This window comes from Corythoichthys intestinalis, chromosome 9 (assembly GCF_030265065.1).
Source record: "Corythoichthys intestinalis isolate RoL2023-P3 chromosome 9, ASM3026506v1, whole genome shotgun sequence".
Lineage (NCBI taxonomy): Eukaryota > Metazoa > Chordata > Actinopteri > Syngnathiformes > Syngnathidae > Corythoichthys > Corythoichthys intestinalis.
Genome location: NC_080403.1, coordinates 42719548 through 42737292, shown reverse-complemented (window position 1 = coordinate 42737292; position 17745 = coordinate 42719548). Strand labels below are relative to the sequence as shown.

Here is a 17745-nt window from a genome sequence, read left to right as displayed (position 1 = left end):
TTTCGTACGCTGATTAAATCTAGACAAAGTGGCTTTTTAGACCAGGTTTTGGACTGGTTTGCTCCCAATTTACAGGCTCATCCATTTCTTTTAACTGCTAGTCTGATTGTAGGAGGAACTGGTTTGCTCACTGGAAGGTTGACTCGCACTTGGTACGAGGGGATACAACAGACCAATGAACAGCGTGGTCTGAAATTTTGACCTGTTTATAAAACATGCTGTCAAAATTAGAAGAATTTTGAATGGGAATTTGCTAAATTATTAGCTTGCTAGCTTAGATATATTGGTTTTGAATTTGAAAAAAAAAAAAAAAGCTTTATTATCTAATTCCGAAGGGTTCGGTGAATCCACATGTGAAAGATGTGGAGTTCGGTTCGGTCTGAACCAGACCTAACTAATCAATATTGTTAATAATAGACACATCTGTTAAGTGGTATTTGTTGTTCTCTTTTCTTTGTTGTTCAGATCTCGCATGCAGCAGTCAGTGCACTGTGTCGCTCTATTAAGCTGCAGTGTGAACTGTACTCTTCTCGCCAAATCGCCATCTGCCTGGATCCTTATTGCGGTCTGGGCTTTGTCTTGTGGTGCCTCGCTAGGTACAGTGAATAAAACCAAACACATATAAAGAGATTTACATATACCTTGCATTAAATTACAAACACACTTCGGATTCCTTTGTTCATGAAAACTTGTTAACTTAATGCTAATATACAATGTAAGAAGCCATTATTAGTATATAGATTAGCATCATGTTACTCTCAAAAAATGAATATTCACACATAAAAGCCTCAAGAACATTCATAAACAAGAAATAATAATACTACTGTCACTGTATGCGCCACACTGCCTCCTGTTGGTGGGCCATGCAGGACTTCTGAGGTAAAGTTCTATTTATTGTTGACTTTTTACTAGTGTATTAATAAAATGTTGGGTGGGCTATTTTGAATATTAATCATGAGAAGTTTTGTTTCTGCGAGCCATTTCAGAGTATTAAATGCTGCTATTTTGTGTTTTTATATTTACTTTGTATTAGGGCTGTCAAATTTATCACGCTAACGGGCGGTAATTAATTTTGTAAATTAATCACGTTAAAATTTTTGACGCGATTAATGCATGCACAGAAATATCCGTTCATGCGTTGCCTCAAACAGTTTCCAATGACGCCGTTTTAGCACAATGGGAGGGAAAAGGCAGAGAAATGCGAGTGTACACAGGCGATCATTGACGATCTGACCATCTTTTTCTTAACACACTTAATTGAACACAACGCAGAACATGGTGTATACCATTTGCAGCCAGTACTGACAGTCATGGTTGCTCAACTTCCCAGCATCCATTTGAGCGAAGCAGGAGACAATCTTTTTCTTAACACGCTTAATTGAACACAACGCAGAACATACTGTGTACCATTTACAACCACCACTGATAGTCATGGTTGCCCAACTTCCCATCATGCATTTGGGCAGAGCAGGAGACAATCTTTATCTTGACACGCTTAATTGAACACAACGCAGAACATACTGTATACCATTTGCAGCCACCACTGACAGTCATGGTTGACCAACTTCCCATCATGCATTTGGGCGGAACAGTTAAGTCGCAACAGTATCATTAAGTGAAAGCACAACAAAAATAATATTCCAATCTCTCAAAAAAATAATGTTCACAAAAAGAAAAGCGCTCAATGCAAAGAGAACTAGCATTCCCAATCAAAAAAAGCCATGCAAAATACACATAAAACTTACTCAGACTATGCCTTGGCTAGATCTCTAATTAATTTAAAACTCCCCATTGACACCTTGTGGTGTATTTTCAATTACTACTTTACTTATTTTTCCATTCCAACAATAATTTACAGAAAAATATGTCATATTTTAGCGATGGTTTGAATTGCAATTAATTACGATTAATGCTGCAACGATTAATCGATTAACTCGAGTATTCGATTAGTATAAAATATTCAAATTAAATTTTGTTGCTTCGAGTATTCGTTTAAAGTGGCCTTGTAATGGTTTATTTTGAAAGTGTTTGCATTTAGTTTTATTGATTAGGGTGGATACACTGCTCTCTGGTCTGCCTCTTTTCACATGGCTGAATCCAACTGCTCCCTGTTAATACCAACATAAGCTAAGTTTTTCTTTGAGCTAATGTTTTTTTTAGGGCTGTCAAAATTATCGCGTTAACGAGCGGTAATTCATTTTTTAATTAATCCCTTTAAAATATTTGACGCAATTAACGCATAAATGCCCCGCTCAAACAGATTAAAATGACAGGACAGTGAAAGGTGTACTTGTTGTGTTTTTCGGAGTTTTGCCGCCCTCTGCTGGCGCTTGGGTGCGACTGATTTTATAGGCTTCAGCACCCATGAGCATTGTGTAAGTAATTATTGACATCAACAATGGCGGGCTATTAGTTTATTTTTTGATTGAAAATTTTATAAATTTTATTAAAACGAAAACATGAAGAGGGGTTTTAATATATAGTTTCTATAACTTGTACTCACATTTATCTTTCAAGAACTTTCAAGAACTCTTTCTATCCATGGATCGCTTTAACAGAATGTTAATAATGGTAACGCCATCTTGTTGATTTATTGTTATAATAAAGAAATGCAGTACTTGTGTATCGTATGGTGAATATATATATCCATCTTGTGTCTTATCTTTCCATTCCAACAATAATTTACAGAAAAATATGGCATATTTTATAGATGGTTTGAATTGCAATTAATTGCGATTAATTACAATTAATTAATTTTTAAGCTGTAATTAACTCGATTAAAAATTTTAATCGTTTGACACCCCTAGTTTTTTTTTTATGCATTCATAATTTAGTTCATAGGTATATTTAGCCGTTTTTTTTTTTTTTTTTTGAGGGAATATGTGTCTGAAACATTTGTTAAGAGCATTGTAAAAAAAAAAAAAAAAAAAAAAAAACTTTAGCATTTTATAGCATTTAAGCTAAGTGGCTTTTTCTTTGTAAGTTAGCCAATTGTTCTTTTGTTGTACATAGATCCTCATTTAAAAAAAAAATCTATACTGTTTGAGGCTCAGCTCGGGTATTTTTAATTTTTCATGTTCCTTATCCGATTACTCGATTATTCGAACTAACTTGTCCATCGATTAATCGACTACTAAAATATTCAATAGCTGCAGCCCTAATTACGATTAATTAATTTTAAAGCTGTGATTAACTCGATTAAAAATTTTAATCGTTTGACAGCCCTACTTTGTAATGTTAATAACAAAAAAATCAACACTAGTTTCATGTTCTTGTTTTCAGAACAGATTATTTTAAACTATCAGTGAGAAACTATTATTGAAATGGATTTAAATTTGTTTTGTTTTTTGCTAGATTATTCAGCCCTACCTGCAGTACATCTTCAATTTGCACTGTATAATATCCTCTAACTCTGCTTTTGTTTCCTGTGCTGCAGTGTTTACTCAGGTCACCAATCCATCCTCATACCTCCTTTTGAGCTAGAGAGCTGTTTGTCTCTGTGGCTAAGCACCCTTAGTCAGTACCGCGTCAGAGACACCTTCTGCTCTTACTCTGTCATGGAATTTTGCACTAAAGGGCTGGGCACGCAAACAGAGTTGCTCAAGGTACAAACATGCATCTATATAGTAGATGTGAAATACAAATTTGTTCTTATTTTAAGAATTGAGAGACTACATGTTTTGTTTTTCATTTTCCAGGCCCGTGGGGTCAACCTGTCGTGCGTGCGGAGTTGTGTGGTGATTGCAGAGGAGCGCCCTCGCCTGGCCCTCACACATTCCTTTTCCAAACTGTTTAAAGATCTGGGATTGTCCACCAGAGCTGTCAGTACCGCTTTTGGCTCCAGGGTTAACCTGGCTGTCTGCCTCCAGGTAGGTCAGCTTCACTGTATGTCAAAATAGTTGTGTCATTTCATACACTTCACCATCAGTTGACAAGACAGCTCCCACAAACATTGTGCAACGCCTTCCCGTTGGGGGCCGACCCAAGCAGCGCATTTGGCTTTCATTGTGATGAACTCAAACACACGCTGCGTTCAAACTAGAGCTGTCCCGACTAGTCGACATAGTCGACGTGATCGATGACGTAAATCCGTCGACGAGCAAAACATCCCGTCGACGGTTAATGAAGGGTTAAAAAACATATATGCGCGGAAAGTTCAGAATGTCGGACGCTCTATATGCAAGCGGGGAAAGCGGCACAAAGCCAAAAAAGCGCACCAGAGTGTCCAAAACATTGATTTATTTCAAAGAAACAAAGGAGGGTGCACTCTTTTGTCCTGTCTCTTCAATGCCAAGCTTGGCTGCACGTTGGCCGTGAATAAACACCTAAAGCGCCGTCACCCAGTTTGTAAGTCCATCTAACTAACTAACTAACGACATGTTTTATTGAAGTTGCTAAGCCTGTCACGATATGCAATGAGTCCATTTATCGCACGGCAAATAAAAATGAGGCCGGTAATTTTCACGGCTGCCTTTTATCACTGCGTGCGTGCATACATTGGTGCGTGCGTGCTGATGGCATATGAGACTCCAGTTCCTTTCTCTTATCAACACGCTGTAGAATTAAAGTTCAGGCAACAAAATAAGAAAACACATTTATATTAAACACTGTAACGTTAGCACTGCTACACTGAGGTGAATGGGGGAAAAAGGCAACTTACTTTAGCCTGCTATAAAACATTGGCAGTTGTCTCGTGAAAGCAAACGTGCGGTTAAAAGGTGACACTTCAAACATGAAAAATCGCTGGTTAACAGCATTTGCAAACGAAAAAAATGACCAAAAAAAATCTATTACTGACACTCCATCCAACTACCAAAAGTGCTTTTTTTGCAGAGTGTAAAGCTGAAGTTAGCGGTTTAGCGAACGTACTTCCGGTGAGCATTTCAAAATAAAGGCATGTCATGTTCTTCATATAAATAGCAATTTCTGGAGTTAATCCCACATACTTCAAAATTCTGATTCTACACTAAGAATACCTGTAAAATGACACCCTTTATGAAAAATCTGATTGGCAATGAATAATATAATTATTATAATACTATTATATATAGTACGATACTATAATATTATTTTTTTTTTAAGAATTGTTTTGAATCATGTTGGAAAGGCAAAGTCAGTGTTCTAAATCTGTTTACATTCCATTCTTTTGCACTAGTTAATTCTATCAGCATTTGAACTTGTTTATTTTTTTATTTATTATTGTTATTTACGTGTTTATTTGTACTTAAATAAATAATTTACGTGTTCCAATATGTTTTTGTGAATTGATAAGCGTCAACAAAAATTTCATTGCTAAATTAGTAAAAAAATAAATAAAAATATTTAATTATTAGATTAGTCGACTAATCGTAAAAATAGTCGGCTGACTAATCGGGAGAAAATTAGTCGTTTGAGACAGCCCTAGTTCAAACGCCAGATTTAGGTGGAAAAAGGACGAAGGTTTTACTGCATACAAGCAGGCAGGAGTGTCTCGGGTGATTTGGTCGAGGATTCAAGGTAATTATCATATAAAATAGCTCCATGCATGCAGTTTGAAACGTGAAAAAAATACATGGAAAAAATATGCGTACCTGTAGCTCGAAATATTTACGTAAAATGAACGATAACTGCCTGTTTTTTTTTTTGCTTTTAACCACGAATCTAGACTGTTCGATGTTCATATCTATAGAAATTGCGGGATGTTCGCATTTATTTACTAGAATTTTCAACTTAAAAAGCTTTGTTTTGTGATGGCCGCCATGTTGTATCCATACACAGTAGCATAAGTTTACATTCAAATCATCAGCTAATTTTCAGCCAACTGCCTGTTTTTTGGCAAAAAAAGTAGTAATTTAGACATTTTTGCATCTATACAAAAACAAATTCGTCTTTTACAAGTTTTATCTAACATTTCACTCCAAAAACAACGAGGGCCAGATAGCCAGTAAGACGTACCTCCATGCTGAGGCGATAGTAACATCGGAATTCAACCTAAATAAGTTGTTATTGTATATAAAAAATGCAAATTTTGCTTTTGTTGAGTAAAATTAAGATGCAATTCCATTGACGCTTATGAAGGGTGCCGCCATTGACGGCCATGGACGTCCAAATTTCCCATTCATTTCTAATGGCATTTACTTTGTTTATGGCCATTTACGGGCATGTTTGTCCATTCTATTGATGCTGATGTACTTGGATTCAATTGACGCCTATGTAAGTCGATCCCATTGACGGCCACGGATGTCCAAAAATTTCCCATTCATTTTCAATGGCAAAAAAAAAAAAAATGTCCCCAAATCAAAAGAAAATGACCAGATATTAATAGGACGTGACCCCCAAACTTCCCCGATACCATTGACGCTTATTAAGGGTGCTGCCATTGATGGCCATGGACGTCCAAATTTCCCATTCATTCATGGAGACTCCTACATGCCTAAGGGAGGTGCCTGTTTTGGTTTTAGATCGCTAGCGGCTTTGGTTTTGAAAATATTTGAATTTTAGGTTTTCGAAAAGTAGGCTCCCTACGGATCGGCCCTGAGCCCCGTGTCCCGTCAACTGATAGTGAAGTTTATAGTCATGTCTTCAGTAATCATCAATATGGTGGCTTATATTACTTTTGTAACACTATATACAAATGTGTTTGTGGTAGGGTACCACAGGTCCTGATCCCTGCACAGTTTACGTGGACATGAAGTCCCTCCGCCATGACAGGTAACACTGACCCCCATGCCTTTTAAGGATGGAGTTAGTTTTTTTTTTTTTTAACGTAATAACTTCAAAGTCAAAATACAGTCAGTTTTTTTTTTCTTCTATTCAAATACATTTAATTGATCCATTTAGGAGGCCTTGCAACATAAGAGGGCTTCATCTTTGCCAACCAGTGAATTTATCTTTTGTTTATGTTGACTGCCAATTAAGTAACACTGATCAATGTGAATGTCATCATGTCATTTCAGAGTGAGGCTGGTGGAAAGAGGTGCACCTCAAAGTCTTCCCCTGATGGAGTCTGGCAAGGTCATTTATTGCGTTGTGTGTTTCTTAAACTTCATGAAGCAATGGCAAAAGAGAATTAAAATCAATCAACTGTAGACCAGTTTGTGAGCTAGTAGTAGACAAAGCATTAGGGTTCTTATATCACTATTGAGTTTAGTCCACTATATTGGAAGCCTTGAAGAAAAAGCCTCACTCGTACATGAAAATTTTCCACTTACTGACTGTATGTTGTTATTATTTTACAGATATTGCCAGGTGTCAGAGTCATAATCGTAAATCCAGAAACCAGAGGGCCACTTGGAGACTCTCATCTTGGAGAAGTAGCCTTAACTAGCATTTTCAATTTTTTGGCATTACCTCATTTACAGTGATTGTTGACCAATCATGAGCTTCTTTCTCATAGATCTGGGTGAACAGCCCTCACAATGCAAGTGGCTACTATACCATTTACGGCGAGGAGAGTCTACAAGCGGACCACTTTAACACTAAGCTGAGCTTTGGAGACCCACAGACCTTATGGGCCAGAACTGGATACTTGGGCTTTGTGAAGAGGACTGAGCTTCTGGATGCCAGTGGGGGTAAAATAGGCTCTCATGCAACTCATTTAAGTAATAAATATATACATTTAAAAAAACAATAACAAGATGGCGTATATGTGCTTAGATCGGCATGATGCTCTTTTTGTGGTGGGCTCCCTGGACGAGACCTTGGAGCTTCGAGGGCTGCGCTACCATCCCATTGATATTGAGACATCTGTGTCTCGTGCCCATCGCAGTATCGCTGAGAGGTGAGAAGGCCTTTGATATACACTTATTGGCCCATGTAAAAAAAATAAAACTAAAAATCCAGTTGGTTTTCACCACACCAAACAATATGTAATACAGTGATACCTTGCAATATGAGCGACCCATACGGGTTTTTCAATGATTAACAGGTCATCAATGGCAATAGACATATATTCTTAATCTGTGAAAAACAAATAATATTGTTGCAGTTTACCCAGTCGCTCACAGTAATCTGTCTCAAATACATCTGCATTTCTGTATTGTACTGCCCTCTTGTGACCAAGTCCCACATACCAGAAGTACCTTGAATTTGACTGATGTATGTTTTTATGAGGTACGAGTTCATAAGTTCTATTTTTATTTTTTATATATTTTCTAAATACGTGTAATTTACATTTCTATACAATCTACTAAGGAAAGAGTCGACACACAGGCTTTAAATAGAATTGAAAATGACACATGCTGATATTGTTTGTCCATCTCAACAAACATGGCATTAAAAAAATGTGAGGTCACCAAAAAAAAAAAAAAAATTCCCAGAGCAAAATACACACCAGCCACACTTATTTGAATTGATTTTTTTTTTAGATAAGATATCGAATCATATTGCTTCCAAACAGAACTGAATCGTAATCGGAACTTTCATGGCTTTAAAGATATCTTGTTTGGATCGAATTGCAAACCGTGTATTAGAGACATATTAAATCGACCTCATGCCAAAGATTGCCAACCCTAATTGAGGCCATATAAAGATATATATTTTAAAAGTTTTGCCCCTCCCACATACTTTCAACACATTCAAACTTATGAAACGCAATTACAAACATGCCATAGTACCTGCTCTCACTATTTTATTGTCAATAAATGGGAGACTATCGTAGAGCATCTCATAGGGTAAACATAGTGACTCACGTACAGGTCTCCAACTTACAGTGGTTTGAAAAAGTATCTGAACCTTTTGGAATTTCTCACATTTCTGCATAAATTTAATTTACCATCAAATGTGATCTGATCCTTTGTCAAAATCTCACAGATGTAAAAACAGTGTCTGCTTTAACTAAAACCACCCAAACATATACATACAAGTTTTCATATTTTAATGAGGATAGCATGCAAACAATGACAGGAGAGGGAAAAATAAGTAAAGGAACCCTCTGCCTGATAGGACTTAAAGAGCGATTGAAACCAATTTTTACCAAACAATTTAAATCAGGTGTGTGCCCAATCACTGATGAGTGGTTTAAAGCTGCCCTGCCCACTATAAAACACACACCTGGTAAGACTTGTCTTGATGAGAAGCATTGTCTGATGTGCATCACGGCTTGGTCAAAAGAGCTGTCTGAAGACCTGCGATCAAGGATTGTTGATTTGTATAAAGCTGGGAAAAGATAAAAAAAAAACATCTCTAAAAGTCTGGATGTTCATCAATCGGAAGTAGGAGACATTGTCTAGAAATGGAGAGAGTTTGGCATTGTTGCTTCTCTCCCAAGGAGTGGCCACCAAAGATGATGCCAAGAGTTCAGCGCAGAATATTCAGAGTGGTAGAAAAGAACCAGAGAGTGTCTGCTAAGGACTTACATTAACTATATGTAAAACTATGGCCAAGAATGGTGTTCATGGGAGGAATCCAAGGAGGAAGCCACTGCTGTCTAAAAAAGAAACATTGCTGCTTGTTTAATGTTCGCAAAAAGGCACTTGGACACTCCACAGAAGTTTTGGCAAAACATTTTGTGGACTGATGAAACCAAAGTTGAATTGTTTGGGAGTAACACACAACTCACCTACATCAACACCTCATCCCCGCAGTGAAGCATGGTGGAGGAAGCATCATGATTTGGGGCTGTTTGGCTGCCTCAGGGCATGGACAACTTGCAATCATTAATTGAAGAATGAATTTAAAAGTGTATCAAGATGTTTTGCAGGAAAATCTGAGGCCTTCTGTCAGACAGTTGAAGCTAAAAAGAGGATGGATGCTGCAACAAGACAATAAATCCAAAACACAGAAGTAAATCAACTTCAGAATGGTTTCAGAAGAACAAAATACACGGCCAAGTCAAAGTCCAGACTTGAACCCCCATTTAGATGCTGTGGCATGACCCAAAGACAGCGATTCATGCCAGACATCCCAGGAATCTGACTGAACTACAGCAGTTTTGTAGAGAATAGGCCAAGATCAGTCCTGATCGATGTGCCAGACTTATCTGCAGCTACAGGAAGCGTCTGGTTGAAGTTATTGCTGCCAAAGGGGGGGGCCACAAAATATTAAATGCGATGGTTCACTTACTTATTTTTCCCCTTTCTGTCATTGTTAGTATACTATCCTCATTAAAAAATGAAAATTTATAAATGTCCGGATTGTTTTAGTTAAAGCATACACTGTTTTTTCATCTGTGTGATTTTGACAGAGAAAATCAGATCACATTAATGGTGATTTCATGCAGAAATGTGAGAAATTCCAAAATGTTCAGATACTTTTTCATACGACTGTATCACCTTTTCAATATTTTGTCACACCCCTCGTCATCTTAAAATTGTGCTGTTCACAGTGCTGTGTTTACGTGGACCAACCTTCTGGTGGTGGTGTCGGAACTGTGCGGATCAGAGCAGGATGCGCTGGACCTGGTGCCTCTAATAACAAATGTGGTCCTGGAGGAGCACCACCTCATTGTGGGAGTGGTTGTCATTGTGGACCCCGGGGTCATCCCCATCAACTCCAGGGGGGAGAAGCAACGCATGCACCTTCGTGACTCATTCCTGGCCGACCAGCTGGATCCTATATATGTTGCTTACAATATGTAAGATCTTGAGGTGATCTGGACCAGCTCGGTATGTACTGTCACAGAACCCCACATGATGCCCCACTGCATGTCTGTGACTGGACCTGTCATGTTTGGATATTCACTGTGTTTTAGTGATAGATTTGTGCAAATCATTCTGAAGCAGCAACACCAAGCTGCTAGGAGCTTTTGATTAAAAGTGGCCCCTAAAAAAGAAGCCAACCACACAAGACCACTTTTTAAATTCCGTTTTATTGCCTTCAAAAAACTTACAATGGCGTACCGCAAGCAACACGTCACTTCCGTTCATTAATATTCATGACATTAGCTTAGGGTTACCATATTTTGATTTCCAAAAAAAAGGACACTTAGCCCGGCCTCAAGATACTTGAATTTTACTCGAAGTTCACTCAAAGATGCCTATATCATTTTAACATATTTAAAGTGTGCCCCCTCACTCTGGATGGAAAAATACAGTTTGGAAAAAAAAACTATATATATATATATATATATATATATATATATATATATATATATATATATATATATATATATGTATATATATATATAGAATGCAGACCCATGGAAATGTAGTCCAGTCAATACACATACACAGTAGGCTATGTGCCAACTAAACATTTTTATAAATTACTATCATGACAATTGTCCTTGACGAACTGTTATTCCCATTCAATTGATATTCTCATTCAGTGTTCTAGATTGCACACGAACAATAACCGAAATAAACTGACAAACTATTCAACCAGCATGTTTCCAAACGTAGCAGTTCAAAACTACGTTTCCCATAATGCCTAGCATGGTTTAGGTTACTGGTAACTAGCTAAGGCAAAAATCAAACTTTGCTATAAAAGTTTGCAATACGACACCAAACGGGATTTTACAGTCAAAGCTCCGACAGAAGTCAACAGTTGCCATTATATACGTATTTATCGTAAAAAACTAAACAACTGGGCAGGCGTTGTGGCCGAATCGTCAGCCCAGTAGATGGCAGTAATGCCTCATTATAGGGGTAAACTGCCAACAAAAACAAGAAGAACTACACCTTCCCTCCATACTACTAGGAGCCATGTCATCGCAGGCAAGTGCTGCCACCCAGCGGCAGGGGAGATTCTCTTCAAATTGGTCTCGTGAAAAATCATAAAAACTGGACATTTTTATGAATTTATAAAACTTGCCCGGACGACGAGTATTCTACGTGAAAGTAGGACTAGTCCGGGCAAAAGAGGACGTTTGGTCACCCTACATTAGCTACTGTTGCTAAGTAGTAGGGACAAGCCACCGGTTGTCGCTAATAAGAAATGAATGGAAATTGTGTACAAAGGAGATGTTTACAGAGCTAAACCTACCAATTCTCTCCGAAAATGATGTGCCTGGTGCCAGATTCACTGGCAAAGATGTGGAAGTACATAAAAATGTTCAGTTAAAGAGATGGCTTGAGTGTCGAAGGCTGAAAAAGACGGGAAAAAAAACGAGCCGACCTAAGCATAGCCTTAGCTTTTTTTATCGACGCGACTGACAATGACAGTCTCCTGTTTCAACAAGCTATCCTATACCATCAGCCCTGTCTTTCTTATATATCCTCTGGTTGTCCTTCGTCTCTTACCGTTCTTGGGGGTAATTTAGTTAGCTTTGTGTAGCGATCGCAGATGCTACTCAGTGACAGCCAACGAACACTTTTAATTTTTTCATTGATAACAAATCCCCCTTACTAAAGTTGTTTATATATATATTAGAGATGTCCCGATCGATCGGGATGGCAATGAGAGAGGATGTATCGGCATGTCAGTGGAAATTAAACACGCCAAATTTTGGCTAAAAGACAACTTATTCTCCGTCAGTTCTTCCTACGAATGCAACGTTGAGCTGCAACCACCTCAACCGATCACGTCATTTTCAAAGTATCGGAATCGGCAAAAAAATATCGGACATGCCTTTTTTTTAAACATATATTTTTTTTAAATAAATTGTTTTCTAATTGTATTTAACGTTACAGACATAATATGTTACACTCATTCAGAGTCTTTAGTTTAGGCTTAAGGTAGGGTTGTCAAATTTATCCCGTCGGTGGTAATTATTATTATTATTTTTTAAATTTATCACGTTAAAATATTTAACGCAATTAATGCATGTGCTGCACGGCCCACTCACGCATTGTCGCATTCAATCTGTAATGGCTCTGTTTTACCTATATATAGAGCTATAAGGCAGCGTAAAATTAGTAGAATGAATTTAGGCAGCCTGTGGAGCCTACTTTAAATTGGCTAAAGCCTTACAATCCCTCTCCCTACGATTAGAAATATCGTGGGAAGTAATGTGGGGAAGAAAGGTAGTAATGATCTTTTTCTTAACACCCTATGTTATTTCCCAACGCAGAGAAGATATATCAATTGTTACCACTACGCACAGTCATGGGTGCACTTCCCATCATGCATTTGGGCAGAACAGATGGCTACAGTATCATTTACTGAACGCTCAACAAATACACTAGATGGCAATATTTAGTCACAATATACAAAGTCACATTTATCCTTTAAGAATTACAAGTCTTTCTATCTGTGGATCCCTCTCACAGAAAGAATGTTAATAATGTAAATGCAATCTTGAGGATTTATCGTCATAATAAACAAATACAGTACTTATGTACTGTATGTTGAATGTGTATATTCGTCCGAGTTTTATTCGTTTTTTTCTTAATGCATTGCCAAAATGTGTATGATCGGGAAAAATGATCGGGAATGATTGGAATTGAATCAGGAGCAAAAAAAATCGGGAAATATCGGGACCGGCAGATATTCAAGCTAAAACGATCAGGATCGGATCGGGAGCAAAAAAACATGATCGGAACAACCCTAATATATAACAGAAACGGTAACAATGGCAGTCAGATACCTTTGTAATTCTTTTCAGGTCATTCATTGTCAGACAGAAGCAGTACGGCACAACGTTACGCTAAAAAAAATAAAGTAAAAATATAAAAATGGCTTACCTCTTTGTCCTCTGAAAGACCATGACAACCCAACAAAATGTTTACTGCATTTGAAATGTGAACGGATTCACCGAGCTGGTGTTAAAGTCCGCGGAAGTTGATTCGGTCTTCACATTTTTTCCTCCCGAGTTTTTGGTTTCCGGAAACGTATCAAGAAAACATCCTTCATGTGTCGTAATGTCTAGAGTCGTTTCTACAAGTTCCAAAAAAGCAATGCGTGATCGGCATGTTCGTTTTTGAAAGATTACTGGAGAAAAGTGGCACAAATTACGTTGTTTCTATGCGAGGGCGGGTCTATAATGTCCCACTTCGGCTTTACTTCCGCTTTACGATGCGACGTCACGGTCTAAAAATAGCATGCGTGCGGTACGCCATTACCACAAACCTCTTGAAACACGTTCCTCTTAGTGGTGACACTGACTCAAAGAGCTACTACTCAACTTGAAATCTTTTTTACATGCAACTTTCAAACAAGTGTACACAGATGCACGTGCTGAGCCGGTGTCGTTTCCCTCAATTTTTTTTTTTTTTTTTTTAATACAAAAAATAATTTTTGACAGCAATTGTGTAACGAGCTGCTCGTCTGCTCATATTTAGCTAGATAACATGTCCTAAGATATTAAAGCCAAATGTTTTCTCAGCTCTCCTGCCCTGATATGCTATATTTCCTGCCTTATAAACTTTCAGCCATACTTTCCTCTAATTCATTTGAATAAATCTATTTTTAATGGCTGTTTATTCTCCTTCGGCTTTGATTGGCAATCCCGACACATAGCCAAAGGTGTCAAATAAATAAGACCTGTACTGTACTTTAAAGTGTGTCTGTATTTTCAATACTCTGGTGACTGTAAAGATATTTTTAGGTTGTACAAATGTATAAAATTCTACGCCTACCAGCTGATAAATCCGGAATGGTTGACTCGGCTGTGAAATGGTAGCAGAAAGACTGTAAATAACATGGAAAAAATTGAATCGTACTTGCAGTGGGGGTCAGAATGAATATCTGTAAATCACTAGACATGAGAAATCAAAGGATAATGTTGCACTTTCTTCAAAAACATCTATTTTATATTTTAAAAATAAGGCACTATGACTAACATTTCAGGAACATTATCTGGCATAGGGCGCTCGTGAGTTTACAAGGATGCCAGTCGCCATTTAAGGCCGCAAAAAAAAACAACTTTTTTTTTTAATATTGTAAATGATCAGCACTAAGAACGCGCCTTTCTAACTTCACAGCACTGAAAGCGCTTTACACCGTTGTCTCGTTTTGCCTAACACATACCCGTGGTGATGCGAGAACGTGTGCACATGCAGATGACAAGCAATTAAAGGTTACGAATGATGGGAGAAACATCTAATGACTGTTCATAGGCTGCCAGGTTATTTTATTACTAAAAGAAATGCACCAAATTCATGAGTGTGTTATATTGGTATGGTATTGAATTACATCTTCTCCATTTTTAAGGTCATTGAAATGTGCGTTGTCTTCGTGGAACATTTTCAGGGTTCATTTTCATTTCTGTTAGGTTTTTGGGGGGACTCGTTGTGCCGTATTTGGATTTCTTCACCATTTGTAAGCTTTTGCGAAATACAACTAAAAGCCATCTAACGCTGAGGGCAAAAGAAATGATTTAAAGTCATATGGAAAAATTAGGACACCCCATTAAATATTCAGTTCTTTATTAAGAAATGTTTACATATCAATATCTGATCTTGTTTTTCTTTATCTCTTGAAAAGAAAGTGGTTTAATTGCAGGTAAACAACAAAAATTAACTTTGTTTCATCATATCATTATTAAATTATTAAATCATTATACCAAATCTAAAAAAATGCATACTCTAACTGAAGAAAAAGTTAGGACACCCGAACATCTAATAGCTAGTGTTACCCCCTTTGGCTGAAATAACGTCAGTGAGACGCTTTTAGTAGTCTTGACATCGGTCTGGAGAAAGTTTTCCCCACTCCTCAACGCAGAATACTTTCAGCTGTGAGATGTTTGAGGGGTTTCTTGCATGTACAGCCCGTTTCGAGTCACTCCACTGCATCTCAGTGGGATTAAGATCTGGGCTTTGACTCGGCCATTTCAGGACTCATTTCTTCCTTTTCAGCCAGTCTTTGGTGGATTTACTGGTATGTTTTGGGCCATTGTCATGTTGCAAGGTCCAGTTTCGCTTCAGCTTTAATTTTTTCACAGATGATCTCACATGTTCTTAAGCACCTGCTGATACATGATAGAATTCATGGTGGATTCTATGATGGTGAGCTGGCCAGGTCCTGCTGTAGCAAAGCATCCCCAAACCATGACACTTCCACCTCCATGCTTCACAGTTGGTATGAGGTTCTTTTCCTCGAATGCTGTATTGGGTTTACGCCAAACATGTCCTGTTTCGGTGTCCAAATAATTCAATTTTAGATTCTTCTGTCCAGAGAAGGTTTTGTCTTTGCCTACATTCACTCTGGCAAACCTCAGCTTGGCTTGGCCTTCATGTTCTTCTTGAAGAGCAAAGGTTTCCTCTTTGCCCCCCTCCTATGAAGGTTAAACTTGTGAAGTCTCTAAATGTGTGGCCCCGTGTGGACATTTCAGTGTTTTTGGAGACTTCTTTTCGCATCTTGCGGTCTGGTCTCGGGGTGAACTTGCTTGGACGGCCAGACCTGGGCATGTTGGCAGTTGTTTTGAATGTCCTCCACTTGTAGACTATTTTCCGCACAGTGGAATGGCTGATTTTATATTATTTTAAGATCTTTTGAAGTCCCTTACCAGACTCATAAGCGTCTACAAAATTCCTTCTGAAGGCATCAGACAGCTCCATTGATCTCACCATGGTGTTCTCTCTCACTTCAACAGACAGTCACTGTTGAAAGTATTAGATGGCTACAAAAAGCGTCTTGCTGAAGTTATTTCAGCCAAAGGGGGTAACACTCGCTATTTGGTGGTAGGGTGTCTTAACTTTTTCCTCAGTTAGAATATGCATTTTTGTCGATATATTTGGTTTAATGATCAAAACAATGTTAATTTGTGTTGTTTACCTGCAATTTAATCACTTTCTTTTCCAGAGATAAAGAAAAACAAGATCAGACATTGTTATGTAAACATTTCTTAATAAAGAACTGAATATTTAATGAGGCGTCCCAATTTTTTCACGTGACTGTACATTCGGACGCATGTGCAAACAAACTGTAATTGTATGCGTTTCTTATACTCTTTGCCATCATTTTTAGAGACTTTATATTGGGAAATATTAGTATCTTGGTCATGAACCCTTACTGTTCATTTGTGTATGTTTTTAGACATGTTATTTGCAACCTGACTAACAATGATGGACATTCCACTGCAAGCTCTAAACTTGGTAATGCAGTGCTTTGCGCTCTGTAAGTCATCTTCAGATATGTTTTATTATTCTCATGTCATGTTTCGCTGAATGCATTACGTTTCAAAATCTAACGCTTGTCATTTGGTTTCACCCCTCCCTTGCTTTAACGGTGCATTCTACTTTTGCAGTAGGATGTTTGCATGACAAAAAAACAAAAACTTTGATTTGCATCTCTTCTTGAGATAGAAGCAAAAGCGGGATGGATGCACATATATATTTATATAATGTATATAGTATTGCTATATGGATATGTATGTATTCAGGGAACCAAACTCAGCTAACACAGGGATGGACCAGACGGTCCCTTGGTGCAAATCATCTAATATACAATATTCAGAATAAACTAATGAACAAAGAAGAGCATATGCTTTCCATCTCCATTCTACATGCATTACTAAGAAGTCTATACAGTATATCTTATTTTGGCTTCCTGCTCTCTGCCGGCTCCTACACTATGCAAACCTAATATGGCAGTGCCGTTTTATTCAAGCTTGCACTGTCTGGTCAGCAAGTCTCATACATTTTTTTAATTACTGTTAAGCACCCTATCACATCTCTAAAGTACTTAAAGCGATGTTAATATTTCTCAAGTTGTTCTGTTAATATTGTGTAAACACCCCTCGCATGTTGTATAAATATTAAGTATTTGATTACTTCTTTACTGGTCCATAAACATGTGATTGCACTAAAGGATGCAGTTCAACTCAATGTGGTCCAGAAATCCAGTTGGTGTACCCCTTTTGTTTGTTGTCACTTATTTTCAAATTTGCTCAGTTGTGCTTTGTTTTATACTGTAAAAGTACTACAAAAATAAAAGCATTTAATCATC

The 17745-nt window shown here is 37.7% G+C and overlaps 1 protein-coding gene across 4 annotated transcripts in view; it reads left to right on the top strand.

The window, feature by feature from the left end:
• Window positions 1–17745, top strand: part of dip2bb (disco-interacting protein 2 homolog Bb) — a 145589-nt gene extending 127844 nt beyond the window's left edge. For all 4 annotated transcript variants that reach the window (XM_057845157.1, XM_057845155.1, XM_057845156.1 and 1 more), the window contains 9 exons: window positions 466–596; window positions 3437–3605; window positions 3699–3869; window positions 6629–6690; window positions 6936–6993; window positions 7218–7292; window positions 7376–7550; window positions 7636–7759; window positions 10304–17745. In XM_057845157.1, coding sequence (XP_057701140.1) covers window positions 466–596; window positions 3437–3605; window positions 3699–3869; window positions 6629–6690; window positions 6936–6993; window positions 7218–7292; window positions 7376–7550; window positions 7636–7759; window positions 10304–10556 — 1218 coding nt within the window. In that variant the 3' untranslated portion in view covers window positions 10557–17745. The remainder of the gene's footprint in view (window positions 1–465; window positions 597–3436; window positions 3606–3698; window positions 3870–6628; window positions 6691–6935; window positions 6994–7217; window positions 7293–7375; window positions 7551–7635; window positions 7760–10303) is intronic.